Source organism: Mobula hypostoma, chromosome 11 (genome assembly GCF_963921235.1).
Source record: "Mobula hypostoma chromosome 11, sMobHyp1.1, whole genome shotgun sequence".
Classification (NCBI taxonomy): Eukaryota; Metazoa; Chordata; class Chondrichthyes; order Myliobatiformes; family Myliobatidae; genus Mobula; species Mobula hypostoma.
In genome coordinates, this window is record NC_086107.1 from 52,349,405 (window position 1) to 52,376,296 (window position 26,892).

General features: G+C 43.9%; 1 protein-coding gene across 2 annotated transcripts in view; it reads left to right on the top strand.

The window, feature by feature from the left end:
- Positions 1-26,892, top strand: part of LOC134353728 (glycogen [starch] synthase, muscle-like) — a 124,650-nt gene that overhangs the window by 33,855 nt on the left and 63,903 nt on the right. The window contains exons 3-7 of one of the 2 annotated variants that reach the window (XM_063062027.1): positions 7,471-7,662; positions 10,334-10,411; positions 11,757-11,942; positions 18,502-18,646; positions 20,228-20,345. In XM_063062027.1, coding sequence (XP_062918097.1) covers positions 7,471-7,662; positions 10,334-10,411; positions 11,757-11,942; positions 18,502-18,646; positions 20,228-20,345 — 719 coding nt within the window. The remainder of the gene's footprint in view (positions 1-7,470; positions 7,663-10,333; positions 10,412-11,756; positions 11,943-18,501; positions 18,647-20,227; positions 20,346-26,892) is intronic. The other variant, XM_063062029.1, reaches the window with a different exon arrangement.

The following is a 26,892-nucleotide window of genomic DNA, read 5'->3' on the forward strand; positions in this document are numbered from 1 at the left end:
GGGGAGGTTTGCAAAGGCTGTTGGGGAGAGTTTAAACTGGAATTGTTGGGGGGTGGGAACTGAACTGAAGAGATAGAGGAAGAGGCAGTTGGCTCACAAATAGAGACAGTGTGTGAGGGAGGATAGGCAGGTGATAGAGAAGGGATGCACTCAGACCGACGGTTTGAGATGTGTCTATTTTAATGCAAGGAGTATTGTGAACAAAGCAGATGAACTTAGAGTGTGGATCAGTACTTGGAGCTGTGACATGGTGGCCATTACAGAGACTTGGATGGCTCAGGGACAGGAGTGGTTACTTCAAATGCTGGGTTTTAGATGTTCAGAAAGGACAGGGAAGGAGGCAAAAGTAGTGAGAGCGTGGCAATGCTGATCAGAGATAGTGTCATGGCTGCAGAAAAGGTGAACATCATGGAGGGATTGTTTACGGACTCCCTGTGGGTGGAGGTTAGGAACAGGAAGGGGTCAATAACTTGACTGGGTGTTTTTTATAGGTCACCCAATAGTAACAAGGATATCGAGGAGCAGATAGGGAAATAGAGCATGGAAAGGTGCAATAATAACAGGGTTGTCGTGGTGGTAGATTTTAATTTCCCAAATATCGATTGGCATCTCCCTAGAGCAAGGGGTTTAGATGGGGGATGGGGTGAAGTTTGTTAGGTGTGTTCAGGAAGGTTTCTTGACACAATATGTAGATAAACCTACAAGAGGAGAGTGTACTTAATTTGGAATTGGGAAATGAACCTGGTCAGGTGTCAGATCTCTCAGTGGGAGAGCATTTTGGAGATAGTGATCATAATTCTATCTCCTTTACAATAGCATTGGAGAGAGATAGGAACAGACAGTTAGAAAAGTGTTTAGTTGGAGTAAGGATTATTATGAGGCTTTCAGGCAGGAACTTGGAAGCTTAACTTGGGGACAGATGTTCTCAGGGAAAGGTACGGAAGAAAGGTGGCAAATGTTCAGGGGATATTTGTGTGGAGTTCTGCATAGGTACATTCCAATGAAACAGGGAAGTTATGATAGGGTGCAGGAACCGTGGTGTACAAAGGCTGTATTAAATCTAGTCAAGAAGAAAAGAAAAGCTTACGAAAGGTTCAGAAAGCTAGGTAATCTTAGAGATCTAGAAGATTATAAGGCTAACTGGAAGGAGATTAAGAATGAAATTAGGAGAGCCAGAAGGGGCCAAGAGAAGGCCTTGGCAGGCAGGATTAAGGAAAACCCCAGGGCATTCTACAAGTATGTGAAGAGCAAGAAGTTAAGGCGTGAAAGAATAGGACCTATCAAGTGTGACAGTGGGAAGGTGTGTTTGGAACCGGAGGAAATAGTAGAGGGCTTAATGAATACTTCAGTATTCACTATGGAAAAGGATCTTGGTGATTGTAGTGATGACTTTCAGCGGACTGAAAAGCTTGAGCATGTAGATATTAAGAAAGAGGATGTGTTGGAGATTTTGGAAAGCTTCAAGTTGGATAAGTTGCCGGGACCAGATGAGATGTACCCCAGGCAGGCTACTGTGGGAGGCAAGGGAGGAGATTGCTGAGTCTCTGATCTTTGTATCATCAATGAGGACGGGAGAGGTTCCGGGGGATTGGAGGGTTGCTGATGTTGTTCCCTTATTCAAGAAAGGGAGTAGAGATAGCCCTGGAAATTATAGGCCAGTGAGTCTTACTTCAGTGGTTGGTAAGTTGATGGCGAAGATCCTGAGAGGCAGGATTTATGAATATTTGTAGAGATATAATATGGTTAGGAATAGTCAGCATGGCTTTGTCAAGGGCAGGTCGTGCCCTATGAGCCTGATTGAATTTTTTGAGGATGTGACTAAACACATTGATGAAGGTAGAGCCGTGGATGTAGGGTATATGGATTTCAGCAAGGCATTTGATGAGGTACTCCATGCAAGGCTTATTGAGAAAGTAAGGAGTCACGGGATCCAAGGGACATTGCTTTGTGGATCCAGAACTGGCTTGCCCACAGAAGGTTGTAGAGTGGTTGTAGACGGGTCATATTCTGCATGGAGGTCAGTGACCAGTGGTGTGTCTCAGGGATCTGTTCTGGGACCCTTACTTTTCGTGATTTTTTTTAAATGACCTGAATGAAGAAGTGGAGGGATGGGTCAGTAAGCTTGCTGATGACACAAAGGCTGGGGGTGTTGTGGATAGTGTGGAGGGCTGTCAGAGATTACAGCGGGACATTGATAAGATGCAAAACTGGGCTGAGAAGTGGCAGATGGAGTTCAACTCAGATAAGTGTGAAGTGGTTCATTTTGGTAGGTCAAAAACAATGGCAGGATATAGTATTAATGGTAAGACTCTTGGCAGTGTGGAGGATCAGAGGGATCTTGGGGTCTGAGTCCATAGGACGCGCAAAGCATCTGCGTAGGTTGACTCTGTGGTTAAGAAGGCATATGGTGTATTGCCCTTCATCAATCATGGAGTTGAATTTAGGAGCTGAGAGGTAATGTTGCTGCTGTATAGGACCCTGGTCAGACCCCACTTGGAGTACTGTGTTCAGTTCTGGTTGCCTCACCACAGGAAGGATGTGGAAACCATAGAAAGGGTACAGAGGAGATTTACAAGGATGTTGCCTGGATTGGGGAGCATGCTTTATGAAAACAGGTTAAGTGAACTCGGCTTTTCTCCTTGGAGTGACGGAGGATGAGAGGTAACCTGATAGAGGTGTATAAGATGATGAGAGCAATTGATCATGTGGATAATCAGAGGCTTTTTCCAAGGCCTGAAATGGCTGCCACAAGAGGGCCCAGGTTTAAGGTGCTGGGGAGTAGGTACAGAGGAGATGTCAGGGGTAAGTTTTTTACGCAGAGAGTGGTGAGTGTGTGGAATGGGCTGCTGGCAACGTTGGTGGAGACGGATACGATAGGGTCTTTTAAGAGACTTTTGGATAGGTATATGGAGCTTAGAAAAATAGAGGGCTATGGGTAACCCTGGTAATTTCTTAGGTAGGGACTTGTTCGGTACAACTTTGTGGGCCGAAGGGCCTGTATTGTGCTGTAGGTTTTCTATCTTTCTAATACCACCTCATAACAAATTCAACAGTCCTGAACTCAATGCTGTGAACTTTGCTGGACTCTGCCTTTTGCAAATATAGGTCTACTCTAATCAGGGCCTGACTGTAACTGAAGCAAGACATCTCTAGTCTTGTACACAAATCCTTCTTGCAATAAAGGCCAATAGGCTCCCTCCTTAATTGCTGACTATACCTGAATATTAAGTTTCACTTATACACGTACACTTTGAACTCCGACAGCTTTCAATCTCACCCCTTTGTTCTGCCTGACTATTTTTGCCACCAAGGTGAATAACCTTACAATATTCCATGTTATTTTCCAACTACTTTCATCCATTCAGTTAATCTGTGTATCTCCCTAAAGCTTCTTACGGCCCACACTGCCATCCAACTTTGTGTTATTAGCAAACTTGTACATTATAATTGATCTGCTCATCTATATCACTAGTATAAACTGTGAACAGCTGTGCCCCGACACCAACTACTATGGTATTCCATTGGTTTTAGTTACTAGACTTACCCCTGTCGGTGGAAGGACTGCTACACCTCCTCATTCACCTTCTCCCTCACCATCATTCAGGGCCCCAAACAGTCCTTCCAGGTGAGGCAACGTTTCACCTGCGAATCAGTTGGGATCATCTGTTGTATCCGGTGCTCCGGATATGGCCTCTTCTACATTGGTGAGACTTGATGTAGATTGGGGGACCGCTTTGTTGAGCAGCTGCACTCTATCGGCAAAAAGCAGCATTTCCCAATGGCCAACCATTTAAATTCCAATCTCCATTCCCATTCTCACATCAACACACACATCAAAGAACGCAGCAGGCCAGGCAGCATCTCTAGGAAGAGGTACAGTCGACGTTTCGGGCCGAGACCCTTCGTCAGGACTAACTGAAGGAAGAGCTAGTAAGAGATTTGAAAGTGGGAGGGGGAGGGGGAGATCCGAAATGATAGGAGAAGACAGGAGAGGGAGGATGGAGCCAAGAGCTGGACAGGTGATTGGCAAAAGAGATATGAGGGGATCATGTCCATGGCCCCTTCTACAGCCATGATGAGGCTAATCTCAGGTTGGAGGAGGAACACCTCGTATTCTGTTTGTGTATTGATTTCTCCAACTTCTGGTAATTTTTCCCCTTCCCTCTTCTTTAATTCTCCACTCTGCCCCCCCCACCCCCTTGCCTCCTCTCCTCAACTGCCTATCACCTGTCCCTGGTGTCCCTCCTCCTTCTCTCTCTCCCTCATGGTCTACTCTCCTCTCCAATCAGATTCCTCCTTCTCCATCTGTTTACCTTTTCCACCTATCACCTCCCAGTCTCTTCCTTCATACCCCCTCCCCTACTCACTGGCTTCACCTATCACCTTCCTGCATGTACTTCTTGCCCCCCTCCCATATTCTACTTCTTCCCCCTTCCATTACAGTCCTGATGAAGGGTCTCAGCCTGAAACGTTGACTGTTTCTTCATTTCCATAGGTACTGCTTGACCTGAGATCCTCCGGCATTTTTGTTTGTGGGTATTCCATTAGCCAAGGCTTGAAAATGACCAGCTTGCTGTTAGTTAAACGATCTTCAATCTTTGCCAATGCATATATCCTAAAGGACATACCTAAGAATGAGGTGCCACCCAGGAGACACTGAAGCACAAGACTGTTTGCTTGAGAAAATATGTTCGTCACAGTTCAAAGTACATTTATTATCAAACTGTGCATACATTTTACAACCCAAAGACTCATCTCCCTACAGAAATTTTCTACAATTTTTTTCAATTAGATAATCTAATTTGTTCTTCCTTCCAAAAATGACGAACTTTTCCCACACCATACTCAATTTTTCCCACATTTTGTTCACTCGTTGAACAGTTCAATATCTCCCTAAGCAGCTTATAGCCTCGCAAATTGCCTTCCCACCCATTTATGTGTTGTGAGCAAATTTGGCTGCTGTACATTTGTTTCTTCCAGGTCACACCTGGTTGTGAATGTGGTGAATATTTAAAACAGCGAACAGTACTAACGAAATGTAGGAAGCCAATGACAATGGGGTTAGAATGAGAATGAGATGGAGGATTCATATGATAATAATTGGAAATACTGTGTCATACTTGCAAATTGAACGTCTATCCAAATTAGTCAGCAAATCGGTGTTGGAAGGGGAGGAAACTGTCCAAATTTTTATGCTGTAAATGCTGCCAGTAATGCAAAGTACTAATGAATGACTGTTTCATCTGCAGAGAATGCTTGGTGTTCAGGAGACCAAAAAGGAAGGTGACAGGGCAGGTACTGCATCTCCTGTAGTTAGCTCAAAGGAGCAATGAAACAGGGGCATATCTTGGTACTTATGGAGTGAACTGATCAACTTGGATGGAATGGTCCTTCAGAATGGCAAGAGGGAAGCAGAGGGAAGGATGGCAAGGCAATGGCTGTGCCAGAAATAAAGGGAGATGTGCAGCAGACATTTGTGAAAGGAGCAGAAACAGAAATCCCTATCGTGGTTCGAAGGGTGGGGGAAATGCAGTCCATTTCCCATGGAAACAATGCATAGGTCGAAGGCCTGTCAAATGTGGAGGATGAACTAATCCCTTCCCTTCGCAATTGTGTAGACTCGGTTGTACATGTTTAAATATATTGAGATAACAGTGGTTATGAGATACATTTGGAAGCAAGACTGCGCTCATATTCTGACATACAGGTTTTCCCCGCTATCCGAAGGTAGAGCGTTCCTATGAAACGGTTCGTAAGCCGGAATGTCGTAAAGCGAAGAAGCAATTACCATTTATTTATATGGGAAAATTTTGTGAGCATTCGCAGACACAAAAATAATCTACAAAAATCATGCCAAATAACACATAAAACCTAAAATAACAGTAACATATAGTAAAAGCAGGAATGATATGATAAATACACAGCCTATATAAAGTAGAAATACTTTTCCACAATCATTGCCTGCACTGTACTCCGCAGCGAAAATCTCACGCAAGCGCTCTCGGCAAAAACACGGTGCAAGCGCTCTGGGCAGAAAATCTCACGCAAGCGCTGTGGGCAAAAACACTCGCTCCAGTAACTTTTAAGCTATGAAGCTGCCAAATCATACCAAATAACGCATAAAAATACACAGCCGATATAAAGTAGAAATAATGTATGTACAGTGTAGTATCACTTATGGGAATCGGGAAGACATCGCGCACACTGATGGTGTGTTAGGCTGAGTCATCGGTAGTTCGGGTGGTGCAGTGGCCCTCACCCTCCAGGCAGTGACCCAATACTGATCCGCGAAGCATGCAGGGGTACAGCGGTAGCCGGAAGGCACACAGCACATCTTCAATCGCCTCTGATATGGGTCGACAATTACGAGTTGGGCGGCACCTAATTAATTAGCATGTTTATTTTGGCTTTTTTCTTAAAGATGTGCTGTGTGCCTCCCGGCTACCGCTGCATTCTCCACGAATTGGAATCTGTCTGCGGCTCGGGGGTGGGGTGGTGGGACACTGGGGTGTCATCTCATCGTCATCTGTTTCCATTAGGGCAGGCAGGTCATCTTCTCCTTTGACTGCCCGCCTCGATGTCGAAGGTTGAGGTTCGTTGTCTGCTGTGGCTGATGTGGAAGGCTTGAAAAACGACAGTATGCTTGACTGCTGATCCTCGCGCATTTTTCTATCATACAGTTCTTTGTAAGCACTCTAACCATCTTGCAGATATGCCCTAAACCGACATACCCTTTCAAAATTAAAGTCGTACTTTATCATTGCAGCGAAAATCTCACACAGTTGCTTCACGTTCAGTTCCTGGACAACTTCACTTTCGGTCCGTCCGCTACTGCATTCGGTTTCGATTGTTATCCTTTCCTCTTCCAATTGCATGGGCTCTTCATCTATCAGTTCTGGTCATGGGATGCCAAAACCTCTTCAACATCATCTTCATCAACTACCACAAGCCAAACTCACTTTGTCCTTACTTCGTTCACCACGATCGAAATGCTTAATTATGTCTAGTTTTACGCCAAGTGTAACACCCTTATGAGCTCTTTCAGGCTTTTCCGATACCTTAGAACTCATCTTGCTAACGGCTGCTCACAGGCATGTGTTTAAGCAATGCCGGCTAAAATGCCGTTCCGAATCCGGGGGGAGGAGTGGCTGCTTGGGGCGTGCGCTGCTTTTTTTCACGCGCTGCCTTTTTTCATAACAGTGAAAACACCTTCTGTGAAAACAGGTAACTAATGTAGGTCTCTCGTAACAGTGAGGTTTCATAAAGCGAACGTTCAAAAAGCGGGGGACACCTGTATTGTAACAGTCAACAGTATTCAGGTATTCTGTTATTAAAACTAATAATCTAAAAAAATGCATAAGGTTGCTGTCATATTTCCTTGTTTATCTCAGTGAAAACAGATAATGTAAATATCATTAATTATGACACAATCCTAGAGGCTTCTGACATTTAGCTTGTTCTGTCTTGCAGGTACATTTTGGCAGATGGCTGATTGATGGAAGTCCTTATGTTGTGCTACTAGACATTGCTGCCTGCATTTGGAGTCTAGATCAGTGGAAGACGGAGCTATGGGATTCATGCAATATTGGAATTCCCTGGTTTGACAAGGAAGCTAATGATGCAGTGCTGTTTGGTTTTATCACTGCTTGGTTCCTGGGCGAAGTAAGTATACAGTACCGGTATCTCCTCTGTTCAGCATCAGGGCATGGCCTGGACTTTCATTGAGACTTGCAGTATGAGATTTCTAGAACGGTGCTCGTTACACTGACATGGGAGCAGGTGGAGTTGTGGTCTTCAGAGGTGTTCAAAATCACAGTGCCTGGACAAATAACAATTTTTAGTGGTAGAAATGCCACTGCCAGATTAAAGACTGTATGGGATAACATAAATGTGTTTTTAAATACCATCTTAAAATTCGAACTTTCAAAAAATGGTATCTGATATTTTAAAAGAACCAGTGAGATATTTGTGAAATGTGAAGGTCAGAGCCTCCAGCACTGCAGAATGAATGAAGGAGGTGACCTGTTATTTCTCCGCCATTAAAGCTGTTAAAAGGACAGCATGGATTCACCATCAGCTCCAAGCTGGTGGCCCATTGCCTGGGTCAAGTTTTGCCCAGGTGCTGAAAGGAAGAGGCCCTATAACGGGCATCAGCCGCAAGTCACAGTTCCATGCCTGGGGCCTCAGCATCCAGCACACCAACAATTGCTGAGGTTGTTGGAGGTCAGTGGCCTCAGCCACAGGATGTCCTTATGACAGTGCCATTAATCTAACCCCCATCCAGAGCTGTCTTATTAATGACTTCCTTCCTTTATAAGATCAGATGTGGGAATGCACTCTGATGATGCCACCAGGTGCAATTCCACTTGGTACTGCTTGATAAATGAGACAGCTTAGGCTTGCATACTGCAAGACTTCGATAACCTTCATGCATGACTCGACAAGTAACAAATATTGGCACCGCAAATTATAGGTTAATGTTTATCTCCAAACAGATGGATTTTAACTTTCGAATCATGACCCTAAGCAGCATTACCATTGCCAAGTCCCTCTCGCCAACTTTCCAGGCGGTTGACTTTGACCAGAAACACACATTGATCCGCCATAGACATACAATGGCTGCAAGAGCATTAATAGGTTGTTCTGCAGCAAGTGTCTCACCAAAATAGTTATCTGCTTTCATCTGATGTGAAAATGAGGCATCTTGCACTACAACACCACCCACATTGCCAATTGAAATTCCAGGGATTCAAAAGTTCATTTAGTAACTGCCAGGTGCCCTGGCTGCTTTCCCTTCTTCAGCGCTCCCAATCTCACGAAGGAGATCTGTAACCAAACACCAACTGACTGTTCATCCTCCAATGGTCTTTGTCACTGTAAGGATTCATGTGCCAAAAAACAATCAAAAACTTTACCCTGTATCGCCTTACTGAAACGGTTAATGATGGATAGTGATGTAAACTAATACACTCTCTGTATTGTGATACGTAAAAGTCACCAGCTTTATATTAGCCCACATACAGTACTTACCCTGGGTGTGCTACAAAGATTCCCTTTTCCCATTATATGTGCAGTACCTGGCCCAATCTTAGCACCACAACTAGAGTCAGAACATGATCCTCAAAATCAGCAGACTCGGGTCGCAAGTGCAGTTCTCCTTTAAGAATAAAGAGCTTGGTAATGAGCTGGTCTGCAGGTACGATTGAAACGAAGAGGACTTGCGGCGCCACTCCTGACTATCCTGCTGGTGAATGTACGGTCTCTGGAAAATAAAACTGAAGACCTCAGAGCAAGATTGCTGTACCCGAGAAACATTTTTGTTGTACTCTGCTTTATGGAAACATGTCCCACTCCCGCCATTTTGGATGCAGCACTTGCAGCCCAAAGTCTTCACTGTCTGCCAGAAAGGCCGACGTTTTTAAAGGAAGGAGGAGACGGAGTTTGCTTTATGATTAACTCATAGTTGTGCACAGACTATGTCTTAATCCTGCTCACCCGAGCTGGAATATCTAGCAGTGTTTGTGTCATCCAGTTTATCCACCAAGGGAGTTTTCCACCATCATTCATCTCAGGCCAGCGTCAGACAAGTGGTGGAGGAGCTGAGCACCATGATCAGCGGTCACGAGACAGCACACCCTCATGCCTTCCCTATCATTGCGGGGGGTTTCAACCAGGCCAGCTCGACGAAGTCTCTGAACAGCCACCACCAACCTGTGGAGTCAGAGCCAAACTGCCCATAGCCAGACTAGAAGCCATGGATGAACCAGGAGATTTGTAGTCTGCTGACACTCAAGACTGGTGATACAGAACTAGGCAAGATGTCCAGGTACGACTTACAGGGGGCTATTTTAAGAGTAGAAAAACAATTATGATTGAAGTTGGAGACTGAATCAGATATCCGACTGTGCTGGCAGGGTTTGCAGGGTTTACTTTCCTACAAGGCAAAACCTAACAACATGAGTGGCTGTGATGCTTCACTCCCAGATGAGCTAGGAGAGTAAAACTATACCCGCGTGAATTCCCTGCAGCATCTTGTGACCCTGGGATCTCTGTCTCAGTTTCCCACACAAATATTTTTGTTAGGTACAGGTTTTATAAACTTTGCAATGTGATTACTTTAATACCCATCAAAAGATTGCACTATTAATTTCTGAGAGATGAAAATAAATTAATTTAAGTGGTCATATCTTTTACATTAGGTTTTAGTGGAGCTAGACCAGTTTGTCCTAAACATAATCAGTATATTGTGATTTTTGAAAGCGATATTGCCTTTATATGTTGTGCCACAGTCTATGCATTTATTCATTTTTCCCCTTTCCTCTGCCATCAATAGAATACTTTGCAGAGAGGGATGCTTTTGGCTCTGATATTGCTTCTGCCACCAATGAAGACCAGATTGTGGACTATTATTGTCGGTTTGTGGTTTATGCTTTTGTGAAAACACCTTTCACAGTTCTGAAATATAATACAGTTTTAGCTGGTAAAAGTTACGGTACAGCTGCAGAGTAACTATTCTGGCTTTGCAACTGTGAATGTGTGCTTTCCTTAATGCTTACATCTTCTTTGGCGTAGCATCCCTCCCTTCAGGAACAGTCCAAGGTGAAGGGGACAAAATATATGTACAATCTTCTTGTGGTTTTTAACTATTCAGAAACCTTAAGTGTTTCCTGTGATAACACTTGTGAATAAGAAAGTTTGTTATAATGTTTTGCTTGCAGTTGAACAAGCTAAAAATTGTTTTTCTAATTGACTATTATCCTTGTAGCGAAAAGTACTGGCTATGTGCCAGGTAGAAGTGCCTTGGGATTTCTCTTATGGGCCTTTAGTTTGGTAAGCAGGCAAGATTGCGGAAGTTTCTGTCACTGGGGAGTTAATTTCCTGTTAGAGTAACCACTCTGAGATGCTGCACGTAGTCATTGCTTGCATTTTTAGGTCCAGATCTGGTAGAAGTTAGAGGGGAGGAGAAGTTGGATTGTTTGTAAGTGGCATGCCAGAGAGCTTATCACCACAACAACCCTAGCTTCATCTTATTAGAAATATTTCTCAGGGAATAGGATGAAGCCAGGATTGTTGTGATGATCCAGCCCTTCCCATTCTCTGAGCAACTTAAAACTAACTTATTTTCTCTCTTTCCTATTTCTAGTTGTGTCTTTCACCTGCTGTTACCAAATCTGTTGAGTGCTTTCACATTTTCTGCTTTTTTTTTCTTCTGTTGATTTGTAACATTGCCTGGGCTGTTTATTAACTTGGACCCTCTTCTGTGATGGTCCCTGGGCCATTTCCTTAATACTGTCTTTTCCATCTTGTGAATTGTGTAATTATGCTTCATTTCTAATTGCTTATTTCCCTTTGCCAGTTTTCTCTCTGCTGTGGTCATTGGCAGCTGTGCTTCCCCATGCTGGAGTTTAGTTTGGTTGTAAACACCAGCTGTTTGCCTATTTGTCAAAATCAAAATCCTTACAACACTTCCCATCTTTATAAGTCCATATTGATCTATAAACGTCTTTAATCAGAAAAATGAGTTTCCCCAATCATGAAGTTCAAAACTTACCAGTCATAAATTAAATTAAAGTAACATTTCTAAATGTTTTTGCATGTGATCTTATTTTTAGGATGCACTTCTTTTAGAAAATCAGAGTTCAGGAATTATTTGTTGTAATGGACCTATTTGTGTAATCAGTCTAGAGAATTATAATGTTGACAGTATGTATTGTTGCAATGTGTGTGTTTAAGTTTAACCTTACTTTATTTTGTAGTTTGTGGCCCAGTGTGAGAAGGAGACCTTTCTCATTGCACATTTCCATGAATGGCTGTCAGGTGTTGGCCTTGTTTTGAGCCGCATTAGAAAACTCCCCGTGGCAACAATCTTCACAACACATGCAACTCTGTTGGGACGCTACCTCTGTGCTGGGAGTGTGGACTTTTACAATAGTCTGAAAAATGTAAGTCTGCATTTGCAGTCCCCGGTTCTCTTTCTGGCTTCCATGTTGATTAGACTAATACCATCATCAAAGGGTATAGGTAGAGCGTATTGATGCAAGAACCCAGCTTAGAAATTAGGGCCCTAAATGAGGAACAATATGTTTTCACTTCTGGAACATGACTGTAAATCTAACTTGGACAAATTATTGCTACATACAAAAAGTTAATGAGGAAATGTCATTTGATCTAGCAGGTGGATTTAAAAATGGAAAAAAAAACAATTGAATATAGTTTAAACCTGGCACAAAGACATAAAATGCCTAAACTATCGAGTGGAAATATTGTTTTGAAATAGGGTGTTTGATATGGAAATATGGTGCGCAGTTTTTTTTTATATGGCTGCCGCACTTTTAACAAAGTTTTTCTTACTGCATCATGAAACTCTTTGATGCATCGTGGAGAATCACAATGACCACCCATTTCAGCCTGATCAAGGGGTTTACAATCCTGCAGAGGAGTCAAAGGTTTGGTAGTGAGACAGAGAACACAAAGTCACCAGTTCTGCTACCCTGAAGTGCCGAGAAAATGTGTTTCAGTTTCAATGCCTCCCTCTCCCCTCACCCCACTTCACCCCCACCCAATGTTCTGTCTAAGGTGTGCAAACGTGTGCATGCACACATCTTGTGCTATAAGCGCACAAGGACATTTAAACTGCATACAAAAGATTGTCACCCTCTACCTCATTGGCATGTTAAATATATTTCACAATCATACACAATTACAGTTCTTTTTCTGGTTTCTGATGTGGACAGTGTTGACAATGTGGAGTTTGCAATGATTTGTCTGCAGAGTTTAGAATTGACTTATTTACGCTGTTTTTACTGAAGAAGTTATTCATTCACTCTGTTGAATTCCAATGAAGCAAAGGTTGTGAAATGCAAAAGAACTGCTAGTTTATTTAAAGCAGAATGGCTTAATGAAACAGTAGAAACGGCTACACTGAAAGCTCATGAGGTCAGGAACGTGCCGCTACGAGAAATATTTAGGTACAATATAGAAACTAGAGTACCTGTGTGTGTTGCTGCAATGGAGAATTTGCAAGTGGGAAGAAGTGGAGCGATATTTGCAAACTTGACTTTTTAAAGCCTCCTTTAGCAAGCAGATCACATATGGACAGTGTGCAAAAACTCCTTCATTACATACTACAGGCCTGCTACATATGTTTTGTGAGTGTGCAGATGAACGAGACTGAAAACGATCAAACCCACAGGTCAAAGTTCTTGTTGAGAGTATTCGGTAGCAGTTAAAACAAATATCTTCATGTATAAAATTCAGTGTGCACATGTTGTCACTGTGCAAAAAAGTTGCACAGTACAACATTTTTGCGCACGCTAGTCATTACAAATTAGAAGGAACATTACCCCCAACCATATTTCAGGGAGTGCATTCAAGACTAGCCAGTATGAAGAAAAACAGTCCCTTGTCCCTTAACCCCATTCTGCTTTTCCTGCAGAGATTAAATTTGCATCCTCTGGTTTTTGATCCTTCTGTCATTTCTCCCTATTTACTCAGTGAATTCCATTACTTTCTCTCCTCCATTTTCCGGCTGCTATTGGCCCTCGTTCCTAACTCCATTCTGTAAATTTCCTCTGCACTTTCTGCAAGTTGTTGACAGCTTTTTTTTACTGTGATGCCCCAAACTAGAAATTCCAGTGAAAACCAACTAGTAGTTTATATTTTATTATAACTTCCCTTTTTTGACAACGTATGTCTCAATCTTTAAAGCCTTTTTATTTTAGAAGTTTTAGCTGCTTGTCCTACTACTTTCAGAATTAGACTAAGATGCCTTCCATACTCTCCAGAAACGAATTGCACTTAAAACCATGTGTACATTCAGGGAAAACATTGAAAGTGAAAAAGCATGTGTCATTTGGTTAGAATTTGATTTGTGCTGTTTCCCCTAGACTAACTTAAATTTCCTATTGAGATTTAATGCTTTATTTTCACTTTTCATTTATCACTGGTGAGGCTGGTATTCAGCCAGCATTTATTGACCATCTCTAATTGAAAAGTTCAAAGTAAATTTCATTATCAAGGTACATATCTTCACCATATGTAACCCTGAGATTCGTTTTCTTGTGGCATACTCAACAAATCTAGAGAATAGGATCTATAACAGGATCAATGAAAGACTGCCCAACTAGGGTATTCAACCAGAGCACAGACGACAACAAACTCTGCAAATGCAAATATCAATAAATAGCAATAAATAAAGGTGAGTTGCCACCCTGAACTTGTGCAGTGCACCTGATGAAGGTTCTCTCACAGTGCTGTTGGAGAAGGAATTACAGAATTTAGACTCGGCAGAAATGAAGTGATGATGAGATATTTCCAATTCAAGTTGGTGTGCGACTAAATGGGCAACTTGCATGTGAAGATGTCCCTCTTAATGAAAGTATTCATGGGTTTGGGAGGTGCTGTTGGAGCAGCCTATGTGAGTAAGTTGAGTGGATGTTGTATATGTCACTCTCAGACAGTACACTGCGTACAATTAAAGGAATTATATTTATGAATCTTAACTAAAGGTTAGTAAAGAATAACAAAAAGAAAAGGGCCCATTCTAATTAAACGGTCAGATGTGCACAAGTTGGAGCTCATCTTGAACTTCTCTGTCACTCACGCGCTTGGCCCTCGGTCAACGTGAAAGCACACACCATCTTCCGAACGCTGCTCGCAATCCATCTTGAACAAACGCGTCTCCCACTGGATTGTGTGCTACGACCGTCTTCTCTCTTCATCTCCTCTCAAACAAAAGCCCCAAGCTCAACCTTAGTGTCGCTCACCAGAGAAACCTCCCCTTGATTTGACCAACCTAACTGAATGGCACACATTTCTCCTCATCTCTTATCTTCAACAATAACCCAAACAAGCATGAAAGCAGAACAGACAGCTCTTACAGAACTGCCAAAATGAAACACATACAGCATAACAGTAAAAATATGAACGAGGGCAGTACAATAACTCTAACCACAAGGATTCTACGTCTTCTGATCCTATGTCACTTCTTTCTAAGGATTTGATTTTGTTTTTTTATCAACGGAGCCACCCTACCCTTTCTATGCCCAGCTGCCTGTCTTTTTGACACTATTCGTATCCTTGAACGTTAGCTCCCAGCTGTCATCTCCTTTCAGCCATGACTCTGTGATGCTCACAATGTCGTCCTTCCAATTTGTAACCGCGCTACAAGATCACCTGCTTTATTTCATACATTGTGTGCATTCATTTATACCACATTCACCACCCTTTTCAATTTTTTTTACTCCACATTGTTTGAAGTTAAATTTTTAACCCTTTCTAAACTTTTTGTCTTTTTCTTTATTTTGGAGACTTTAGTAACTTCTCCTGCACGCTCCCCTTATTTTATCAATACTCTTCGAAGCTGTTGAACCCACTGCCGTAGCATCTAGTGAAAAGCCCTATCCACAGCCCTAGTTATGCTATTCATCAGGACTCTGGTCCCACGATGATTCAGGTGGAGCCCAAACCATTGGGATAGTTCCTTTTTTCCCCAATACTGGTGCCAGTGTTCCAGAAATTCAAACCCACTTCTCCCACACCAGTCTTTGAGCCACACACTTCGTTCTCTGAGAATCCTACAACAGGTAGTGGATACTGTCCAGTCCATCACAGGTAAAGCCCTCCTCACCATTGAGCACATCTACACGGAGCACTGTCGCAGGAAAGCAGCATCCATCAGGAAGACGGTACAGGAGCCTCAGGACAGACAGGACTCTCACCACCAAGTTCAGGAACAGTTATTACCCTTCAGCCATCAGATACTTGAACCAGTGAGGATAACTTCACTCAACAACACACCAAAATTGCTAGAGGAACTCAGCAGGTCAGGGAGCATCTAAGGAAAAAATTACAGTCGACGATTCGGATCAAAACCCTTCAGCAGGACTGGAGAGAAAAAGCTGAGGAGTAGATTTTAAAGGTGGGGGGAGGGGCAAGAGAACCACCAAGTGATAGGTGAAACCGGGACGGGGAGGGATGAATAAAGAGCTGGGAAGTTGCTTGGTGAAAGAGACAGAAGGCCATGGAAAAAGAGAAAAGGATGGAGGAGCACCGGAGGAAGGAGATGAGTGGGCAAGGAGATGATATGAGAGAGGGAAAGGGGGGTGGGAAATGGTGAGGGGGTGGTGGGAGGCATTACTGGAAGTTTGAGAAATCAATATTCATTGCATCAGGTTGGAGGCTACCCAAATGGAATATAAGTGTGGCTTAACTAACTAAGTGTGGCTTCCTCATGACACTGGATGAGGCTGTGGATGGACATATGGGAATGGGAATGGGAAGTAGAAGTAAAATGGGTGGCCACTGGGAGATCCTGCTTGTTCTGGTGGACGGAGTGTAGGTGCTCGCTGAAGCGGTCTCCCAATCTACGTCGGGTCTCACCGATGTACAGGAGGCCGCACTGGGAGCACCGAACAGAGTAAATGACCTCAACAGACTCACAGGTGGAGTGTCGCCTCACTGGAAGGACTGCTCAGAGCCCTGAATGGTAGTGAGGGAGGAAGTTTTGGCCCAAAATGTAGACTGTACTTTTTTCCTTAGATGCTGCCTGGCCTGCTGAGTTCCCTCAGCATCCTCCAGCATTTTCTGTGTGTTGCTCAGATTTCCAGCATCTGCAGATTTTCTCTTGTTTGAGGATAACTTCACTCGCCTCATCACTGAACTGTTCCCACAACCTGTGGACTTATTTTCAAGGACTCTTCATCTCATGTTCTCAATATTCATTGTTTATTTATTATTATTATTATTATTATTTCTCTTACTTTTATATTTGCAAAGTTTGTTGTCTTTTGCACATTAGTTGTTTGTCCACCAACAGGGCATGGTCTTTCATTGATTCTCCTACGGTTCTTGGACTTACAGACTGTGCCCACAAGCAAAGGAATCTCAGGGTTATATATGGTGACGAATATGTACTTTGATAATAAGTTTACTTTGAATGTTGAAATTTGAACTTTATTGTTTAGCGTGCAAGTTGTCCTACATTGCAGCTTCACACTTCATAGAAAAAGGTTTGATAGCAATGATAGAATTAGGACATTGAAGTTACAGGTTGTAGTGTTCTATATTTCTGCTGATAGTCCACAGTTCCTCATGATTGCCCACTTTTGGTCTGTTCTGAGACCATCCCAATTAGTACATTTGTACTGCCATACCTTGTGATGGAGGATGTCCTCTCTGTGAAGACTTTATGCTACAGCTGAAGGGCTTGCAATGCCTTTCAGAGCACCGTTAAGTGTGGATTTGGTTTCAATTACAGGCTGGGTAAGGACTACTGTGTTCCTCTTCCAAAGGAAGTAGTCTTTGTGTCAGTGAAGTCAAACTGCACTGGAGATTCAAGTGTTCTTAACATTTCTGTCTGGCAGTAAGGCAGGGTTAATGAGAGTTTGAGGATGTAGATAGCAGAAGATTTAAGTGTTTAAATAGGTTCTGGTACAGGGGAGGGTCTGTTCCTCACTCACACATGGCCTCTGTCTGCGTCACTTTCCCCTGACCCTGATGAATTCCCCTGCCCCGTCACCTTACACACTTGCTCCAAGTCGCATCCACCGCTTCTAATCCTTCACATCTCCTGCCCTTGTCACACTCATTTCCTGCACCATTGCATCTAGTTTGAATTAGGACTAGGTGTTGAGGAAGGGGGCAAAGGTGGATGTTACAATAAGTGTCTCAGTGGTTTTGAGGCCCTTTGGGGTGGAATGTGATGGAGATTGGGGTTGAAAGCAAATCTGTTGCTAACAGTTCGTGCATGGCACAGGGCAGGAAGTGCCTATGATGTAATCACGGGTGGATCTGATGGAGGCGTTGTGGAAGGGGGTGCGGATTCTGGAGGATGATGTGGCAGGGTGTGACAGGACAGACGAGGCTGACACATCCACATATAGAACAGGTAAGGGTCGTTCTAGGATGGATTGGTGGGATATTCACTGGGGTTCGGGGCAAGTCTCATGTCACCAAGGGTGTATCTGATGGGGACTGAACAGTTGTGATGGGGATCTTGAACAGGTGTGATGTGGTGCAGAGGTGGGTATGAAGGATAGTGGCAGATGATGCGCACAGGATTGTTTTGCACCCTGGCCATTGTATTTGTATTTCCATAGAGTCATGGAGCACCACAGCACAGAAACAAAGCCTTTCAGCCCATCTAGTCAGCCTGTTATTCTGCCTAGTCCCATTGATCCACACCTGGACAACAGCCCTCCATTCCACTCCTATCCATGGACCTATCCAAACCACTTAAATGTTGCAGTCGAATGTGCAATCACCAGTTCCGCTGGCAGCTCATTAGCTCCATCTCAGGTTCTCCTTAAGAGCTTCACCTTTCACCCTTAACCTATGACCTCTAGCTCTGGTCTCACCCAACCTCAGTGGAAAAAGCCCGCTTGAATTTGTCCTTTTTATTACCTCTCATAATTTTTCCAATGTTACATCTTAATGATCCTTTTATCATCTGAACCAATAGCTGTGCACTTACTTTCTAATTCTCCTCCACTCTTGAAACAGTTTGACGTTGACAAGGAAGCAGGCACGAGACAGATTTACCATCGGTACTGTATGGAGCGAGCTGCTGTCCACTGCGCTCACGTCTTTACTACAGTGTCAGAGATAACTGCCATGGAGGCCGAGCATCTGCTCAAGCGCAAGCCTGGTACGTCCCGTCCTGTTCCCATATGGGAGAGATCCCTGTGTGGTGTGTGGTTGAGCAAACCTGGTACAACCCGTCCCGTTCCCCATCTCCATTAGTGACAGACACCTGGTACATCCCATCCTATCCCCCAACTCTGTTACTGACAGACCTGGTACGACCCATCCCATTCCCCAACTCCATTACTGATAGACCTGGTACGTCCCATCCCATTGCCCAATTCCATGACTGATAGAGACCTGGTACATCCCATCCCATTGTCCAATTCCATTACTGACTGAGACCTGGTACATCCCATCCCATTCCCTAACTCCATTACTGATAGACCTGGTACGTCCCATCCCATTCCCCAACTCCATTACTGATAGACCTGGTACGTTCCATCCCATTGCCCAGTTCCATGACTGATAGAGACCTGGTACATCCCATCCCATTGTCCAATTCCATTACTGACAGAGACCTGGTACGTCCCATCCCTTTCCCTAACTCCATTACTGATAGACCTGGTACGTCCCATCCCATTCCCCAACTCCATTACTGATAGACCTGGTACGTTTCATCCCATTCCCCAACTCCATTACTGATAGACCTGGTACGTCCAATCCCATTCCCCAACTCCATTACTGATAGAGACCTGGTACGTCCCATCCCATTCCCCAACTCCATTACTGACAGAGACCTGGTACGTCCCATCCCATTCCCCAACTCCATTACTGACAGAGACCTGGTACGTCCCATCCCATTCCCCAACTCCATTACTGCTAGATATGGTACGTCCCATCCTATTCCCCAACTCCATTACTGATAGACCTGGTACGTCCCATCCCATTGATCATCTATATTATTGACAGAGACCTGGTACATCCCATCCCATTATTGACTGAGACCCGTGGGGTGTGTGGTGTGTGGCTTCCTGCACGTGGTCCAGGTGTTACCATTTGTCTGCAGTCAGGATCAACAAGAAGTGCGGTTTAGCCGATACCTATCTCTGTATGTTGTTGTCACAGTGACATCTTCCAACCAACAAGTAACTGCCATAGATGGCTTTTCCTCAGCACTGTCATTGGCCAGTGAGGTCCTTTAACAGATTCAACCTCTAGTATAACTGACATCAGCTGATTCTCCGGAAGTCTGAGGTCAGAATCAGGACCTTCCTGAGCCTTCAGATTACTTCAGGGCAGAGAAAATTTCCTTAAAATTGCATTAATTGTTTCATGTATTCAAGCCAGAACATTCAGGAGATAAGTCAGTATATTAATTTGAAATATCACTTCTGGTTCTCTCTCCTCAGTTGGGCTTATAACCTACTGAGCATTTCTGCCTTTTTTCTTTATTATCAAGACCCATTGCACATTGCTTTAATGTATTTCAACCTGCTGTAGTTTCCTGAGACTTAGGACAGAGATAAGAGCTGGAACAGAATTGTGGTATTACCAGGGATCTCAGTGCTTTGTTAAATAGATTTCTGCTATTCCACTCCCGTCAGATTCTTGCACTTGACATAAGTGTGTACTCTAACCTCACTAATGTTTTCGGCCTTCCCAATTCTTTATGCATGTTTTAAGTTATATTTCTGTTATGCAGATGTGGTTACTCCAAATGGACTCAACATAAAGAAGTTTTCTGCGATGCATGAATTCCAGAACTTGCATGCCCGCAGTAAAGGTCACATCCAGGAGTTTGTCAGAGGGCACTTCTATGGGTAAGTTTAAAAGTTTAAAAACATGGGGCAAGTGAGAGTGGAGGTTGGCACCATTTATTCGACTAATGGATTCAGCTAAGAACAAGGTTAATCTCTGCTTTGAGTGCAATAGGAAATTGAACACAATGCACTGGACATTGAAAGAGATTAAGCTACAATTTAAGGTGGCACTAATTTTCTCGGCAGTATCAGTCGTACTGTATAGTAGAGACCTGGAGGCCATGCAGGTGGAATTTAGAAATAAGAAAGGAGTGATGACTTTGTTAGGAACAATGAAAAACTAATGAGGGGAATTAGGGGAGCATATATGTAGGGATATCACAGATAGGTGAAGGAATAATAGGATTTTAATAATTGGTGATTTTAACTTCCCTAATTTTGACTGGGTCTGCTTCAGTGTTCAGGGATTAGCTGGGGCAGAATTAGTTTAGTGTGTCCAGGAAGTCTCCTGAAGCAATATGTAGAAAACCATCCTAGAGAAGGGACTACACTCAACTTCCTGTTAGGGGAGAAAAAACCTGGGTAAGTGATGTGTCTGTGGGGGGAGCACTTTGGGGTCAGTGTTCATTGTTCTATCAGTTGCAAGATAGTTTGGATAAGAGTGGGACTGGTCCTCAAGCCCTAAATTGGGGGACGGATAATGTGAATGGCATCAGACATGAACTCTCAAAAATTGCTTGGAAGAGGCTGTTTGCAGGTAAAAGGTCGTCCGGTAAGTAGAAAGCTTATAAAAATGAGATAGGAAGAATTTGGGGGCCAGCATGATCCTGTTAGAGTGAAAGGCAAGTCTGGCAAGATTAGGGGACCTTAGTTAACAAGAGGTATTAAGGGTTTAGTCAGGAAAAGGTCAGTCATATGTAAGTATATGTAGCTAAGACCAGGCGAATCCCTTGAGGATCTAAGGGATGTAGAAACACACTTAAGGAAATTAGGAGGGATACAAGGGGCAATGGGATATCCCTGGAAGGTAAGATGAAGGAGAATCCTAGAATGTTCCAAGTCAGAATCAGAATAAGGTTTAATATCACTGACATATGTGGTGGAATTTGTTATTGTGTGGGAGCAGTACATACAAACTATAAACTACAATAAGGAATATATAATGCAAACAGAGAGCAAAGCAGTAAGCTAGTGCTCAGGGGTGGGTTCATTGTCCATTCAGAAATGTGAAGATGGAGGGGAAGAAGCTGTTCCTAAAATGTTGACTATGTGTCTTTAGGTTCCTGGATCTCCTCTCTGATGTTAGAAATAAGAAGAGAGTGAGTCCTGGTGATGGGGGTCCTTAATGATGGATGGCGCCTTTTGAAGAGGTCCTTGATGTTCGGAAGGCTAGTGCCCATGATGGAGCAATCTGAGCTTGCAACCCTCTGCACCTTTTTCTGATCGTGTGCAGTGGCCCCTCCATGCCAGACAGTGATGCAGCCAGTTAGAATGCTCTCCACGGTGCACAAGTACAGTATATGAAGGGTAACTGGAGATGTAATGCGTCTGTTTAAGGATAACGTAGCTGTTGATCTATGTGGAAGCACAGGAAATGGCAAGAACTAAGATGAATACTTCCCATCTGTACCTACTGTGAAGAAAGACATGGAAACTAGTGAGCTCAGTGCGGGGTGGGGCGGGGGGGGGGGAGACAGCAAATCCTGGAACAGCTAAACATAAAAAAGGTTAGAAAGTGTGAAAGGTCTTGAAACACAAAGGTATAAAAATCCTTTGTAAGCCACAGTTGAGTTTCTGGAGAGCTTGAGGAAAGCTAATGTTCTGCCTTTATTTAATAAGAGCAGCAGAGATAGGCCAAGGATCTACAGGCCAATGAGCCTGACATTAGGAGTGGGAAATGTGCAAGAAGACATTCTGAGGGGCAGGATTTCTTTTTATATTTGGAAAGGGAAGGACTAGTGAATTTGTGAGAAATCATGTCTCACAAGTTCGATTGAGTTTTTGACAAGGTGTGTTGTCACTGACTAAAACTGAGCCACACAGCAGCTGTAACTGGGAAATGTAAAAGTTTCTTTATTCACACAACAAACCTCCGGGGGGGGGGAGGGTGGAAGAGAATCTAGGAGGATCCAAGAGAATCTCACTCTCCCGACACAATGTTTTGTACTTCAACACAAAGATAACCGCAGTTTCAATGGCTGTAATCGCCTACTTAACATAAATATTTAGAATAAAGCCAGGTAAATTTACAGAATTGCATATTTACGGTGGTAGCACATTTCAACTAGCGGAACCCCTTTGAATATTCAATGCTAGAGTCTGTTCCAAAATATACCCATTTTGTTACAGCATTGAAGGTGTCATAACGGGGCACTGGGAGTGAACCCAAATGCAAGACACAGACACTGAAGTACTAGGAACAGGACTTGACTAGAGAGTTGGGACAAGAACACAGACTTAGGCTAGGATATTGGACACAGACTTGGGCTAGGATATTGGCTAGGAAAGCAGAACCAGGACAAGGAACTAGGAACTAGGAGCCTGGGCTTGGGCTCCGAGCCAGAGACTGGACAAGGACCCAGAACCTGGGTTTTGATTCGGGCTCGGACCCCAGAACTAGGCGAGGATATGACATGGCTACAGGACTGGACGAGGCTTGGGTTCCTCGAGGCGAGGACATGACGAGGCTTGGGTTCCTCGAAGTGAGGACATGACGAGGCTTGGGTTCCTTGAGGTGAGGACATGACGAGGCTTGGGTTCCTCGAGGTGAGTCCATGATGAGGCTTGGGTTCCTCGAGGCGAGAACATGACGAGGCTTGGGTTCCTCGAAGTGAGGACATGACGAGGCTTGGGTTCCTTGAGGCGAGGACATGACAAGGCTTGGGTTCCTCGAGGTGAGTCCATGATGAGGCTTGGGTTCCTCGAGGCGAGAACATGACGAGGCTTGGGTTCCTCGAGGCGAGGACATGACGAGGCTTGGGTTCCTCGAGGTGAGGACATGAAGAGCCTTGGGTTCCTCGAGGTGAGGACATGATGAGGCTTGGGTTCCTTGAGGTGAGGACAAGACGAGGCTTGGGTTTGGACTCCGAGCCAGAGACTGGACAAAGACCCAGAACCTGGGTCTTGACTCGGGCTTGGACTCCGGAACTAGGCGAAGACATGATGTGATCTTGGAAGACGGGACTAGGCGAGGCTACAGGATAGAACGAGAGACTGCTGGGCAAGACGAGTGAACTCCAGTACGGGACGAGGGAACTCCAGCACAGGACGAAGCACATGGACAGGACTAGAACACGAAGCCTTGACTTGGTACTCAGGAACAGCCGAGCCTTGGACTTGGGACAACAGGAACCTCAGAACCTTGGACTTGGGATGACAGGAATCTCAGAACGTTGTATTTAGGATGGCGGGAACCTCGGATCATAGAGCCTTTTTCTTGGGGGAGGGACAGGAACACAGAGCCTTGGTCTAGAGCATGGGAACACAGAGCTTTGGACTTGAGAGACTGGAACACAGAGCTGGGACCCCTCCTTGGGAACAGGACTTAGGGCCAGGACTCATACACAGAACACAGAGCCAGGACCCCTCCTTGGGGTGGGGACTTGGGGCTGAACTTGACAAGATGGTTCCCAACACTAGGTAGCGGCAGACAGCCAGACCTACCTAGCAAAGGCACGGACACAGAGACAGTTCCCAACACTAGGTAGCAGCAAATGGCCAGACCTACCCAGTTAAGGCATGTACACAGAAACAGCTCCCAGCACTAGGTAGTGGCAAACAGCCAGACCTACCTAGCAAAAGCATGGACACAGAGACAGTTCCAACTCAACAATAGACAGTTCTTTATCTTGACACAGTAAGGCTCCAGTCTCACTCTGGTGGTTGAACTTGACGAGGTTGCAGGCAAGGCTCCAGACACTGAAGGAAGGGGCAGAGAAGGGATTCCAGCAGGGAGCTTTGACAGGAACAATCCAGCAACTGAAGCTTCTTCTTCTATATCCGGCTGTTTAGATGTATCTAGGCGTATTACAGCCCTCTGCGGGATGTATAATTAATTACAGAACTTCAAGGAACTCAAATTCTTGAATACAACCTAGTCTCACGTATAAACTGAATGATAGACTCTTCAATCAGATGTTGATTCTCTTGATGGCCAAACAAAGATTAAATAGAAAACCAAAATAAATTTAAGCCAGATAGCCTCTTGAACAACATGCTTCTTTCAATTTTGTATCGATTACAGCTCAACAAAACATGCTGGACTGTCTCTGGACTACCACAGTCACATAATCCAGTAGGATGTTTTCCTGTTATCTTTAAATAATAGTTTAGCCCACAATGCCCCAACCTAAGTCTTGTAAATTTCACCATATCTCTACGACTTCAAAGGTAACCGTCTGAGACCTTTTTAACTAGTGGGTGACTAGAAAAATAATGCCTGCCCCTTAATTCATTTTTCCAATCCTCCTGCCACTTCTTCTCTATACCTTTTTTTAATCCTGCTTCTCAATTCTGCTCTGCCTAGGGGAACTCTTAATTTCTACTTGCCTGCTCTGTAAGGAAGACTTTGCAATGCCATCCACAATTTCATTTCCCTCCACCCCAGCATGCCCAGGTATCCATGAAAATCTAACTGCACAACCCATCTTCCCTACTCTAAACAACACTAAGAGAATCTCAATAACTATGTCAGGACGAGCTTTTGATTTACTCCCTTTTATAGTCTCTAAGGCAGCAGCAGAATCTGAACAGATGATAACCCTACGTGGTCGAGAGTCTTCTATCCACCATAAGGCCCAGAGGATTGCTAATAATTCTGTTGCAAAGACAGAAGCACCATCTGAAACCCGGTGACCAATCTTAACTCCAAGTTGAGACACATACATCCCAAATCCTGCCCTACTGCTCTCTGGGTCCACTGAGCCATCAGTAAAAATCTTCAGATAAGATCCCCATTTATTATTTAAATATTCATTTGTGATCAAAGCTGATGAAATTGCACTGCTTCCTTTAAGCTGAAAAAGGGGGAATAGGTTTACTTCTGGTTCTGGAAAGAGCCAAAAAGGGATGGGTGGCAAGCAAATTTGGCCAACTATGTCTTCCTCAGTCAGTTTCAATTTCACAGCCCAGTTATTAACCAAATCTAAAAATGGGTATCTTTTAATTTTACTTTGGCACTCCGACTTTCCCTGCAAAAGACACTTTGATGGCCTGCTGCGTTCACCAGCAACTTTGATGTGTGTTGCTTGAATTTCCAGCATCTGCAGAATTCCTGTTCTTTGATGGACAGCTGTGATTGAATCCATTTAGTTTTACCCAGTACTGCAGGCCCAACTGAATTCGTCTTAAATACAGAGGCACTTCTCCCATCTCCACACATAATGCCGGGACTGATGTTGTTCTAAAAGTTCCACAACAGAGTCTAAGTGTTTTGGACTGCACAGTGTCTAGTTTACCAGGCACTGCCGTAGCAGCGGAACCATAAACAATACAACCATAATCTATAACTAATCTAATCATAGCTAGAGCAACTGAAGCTGAACCAAGGAGCTATTTATGTAGCCAGCCCAAAATGTGAATCAGCTGCCTCAGTTAGAGCACCCAACAGATAAAGGGAAAACCAGAAAACAAAGGAACGGTGGACCGGACTGTGAACTGGAATCTGGACTTCACGGACCAGACCATGACAGAAGGATGGCTCCATGAATATAGAACTAAACAGAAGGTTAAGTGACAAAACACATCTGTCCTGAACTGTGCCTTAGGTGGCAGGGGTACACCTTTAACAACAGGAACATTCATCCAAAACCCTTTTCTATGTAGTTTCGGTGGGACAGAGAATATCCTACCCCAATGACTGATTTCACTTGCCACAAGTATAAATTGGAAGTAAAATTGTATGCAGGTTTTATTTCCTGAAGACTGGTTCTGATTTTAATTAATCCATAATTATGCTATCCTTAATTTCATAACTCTGGAATGATCAAGGTGACCAAGATGTATGATGAGGGTGTGGTGGTAGATGTTGTCTGTGTGGACTTTATTGAAGCCTTTAATAAGGTCCCACATGTAGGCTTGTTCAGAACATTAAAATACGTGGGATCCAGGGTTAGCTAGGAAACTGGTTACAATATTTTGAGCACCGCTGTTCCCCGAGGAAACATTGGATTGTGTAGAGGGACAGAGAGTTTAAAAGAAGTGTGCAAGCACATTCAGCACTTTTTGCATGCCACAGCTCCTGAGGAAACAGTGGATTATGCATAATTAGGCAATTAGCAAGGGCCAATAAAAAGAAGTTAGGTTGAAGTGGAGTGCCCATTGAGTGAGCGGGCCGCCACAAGGATGGGGAGTTGAGGCTCTGGCTGATCGAGGATTCAGCAAGGAGAGGTGCAGGCCGTAGGTACGTAGCTTTTTTCATTGTTTATTCTTTCTTGCACATTTAGAGCAATGGGGATGACAGGCAGGGTAAAGGAATGCTCCTTTTGCGGGGTGTGGGGAGGGAGAGAGACCTCCAGTGTCACTGACGGCTACACCTGCAAGAAGTGCATTCAGCTGCAGCTTCTAACAGACTGCATTAAGGAGATGGAGCCAGAACTGGATGAACTTT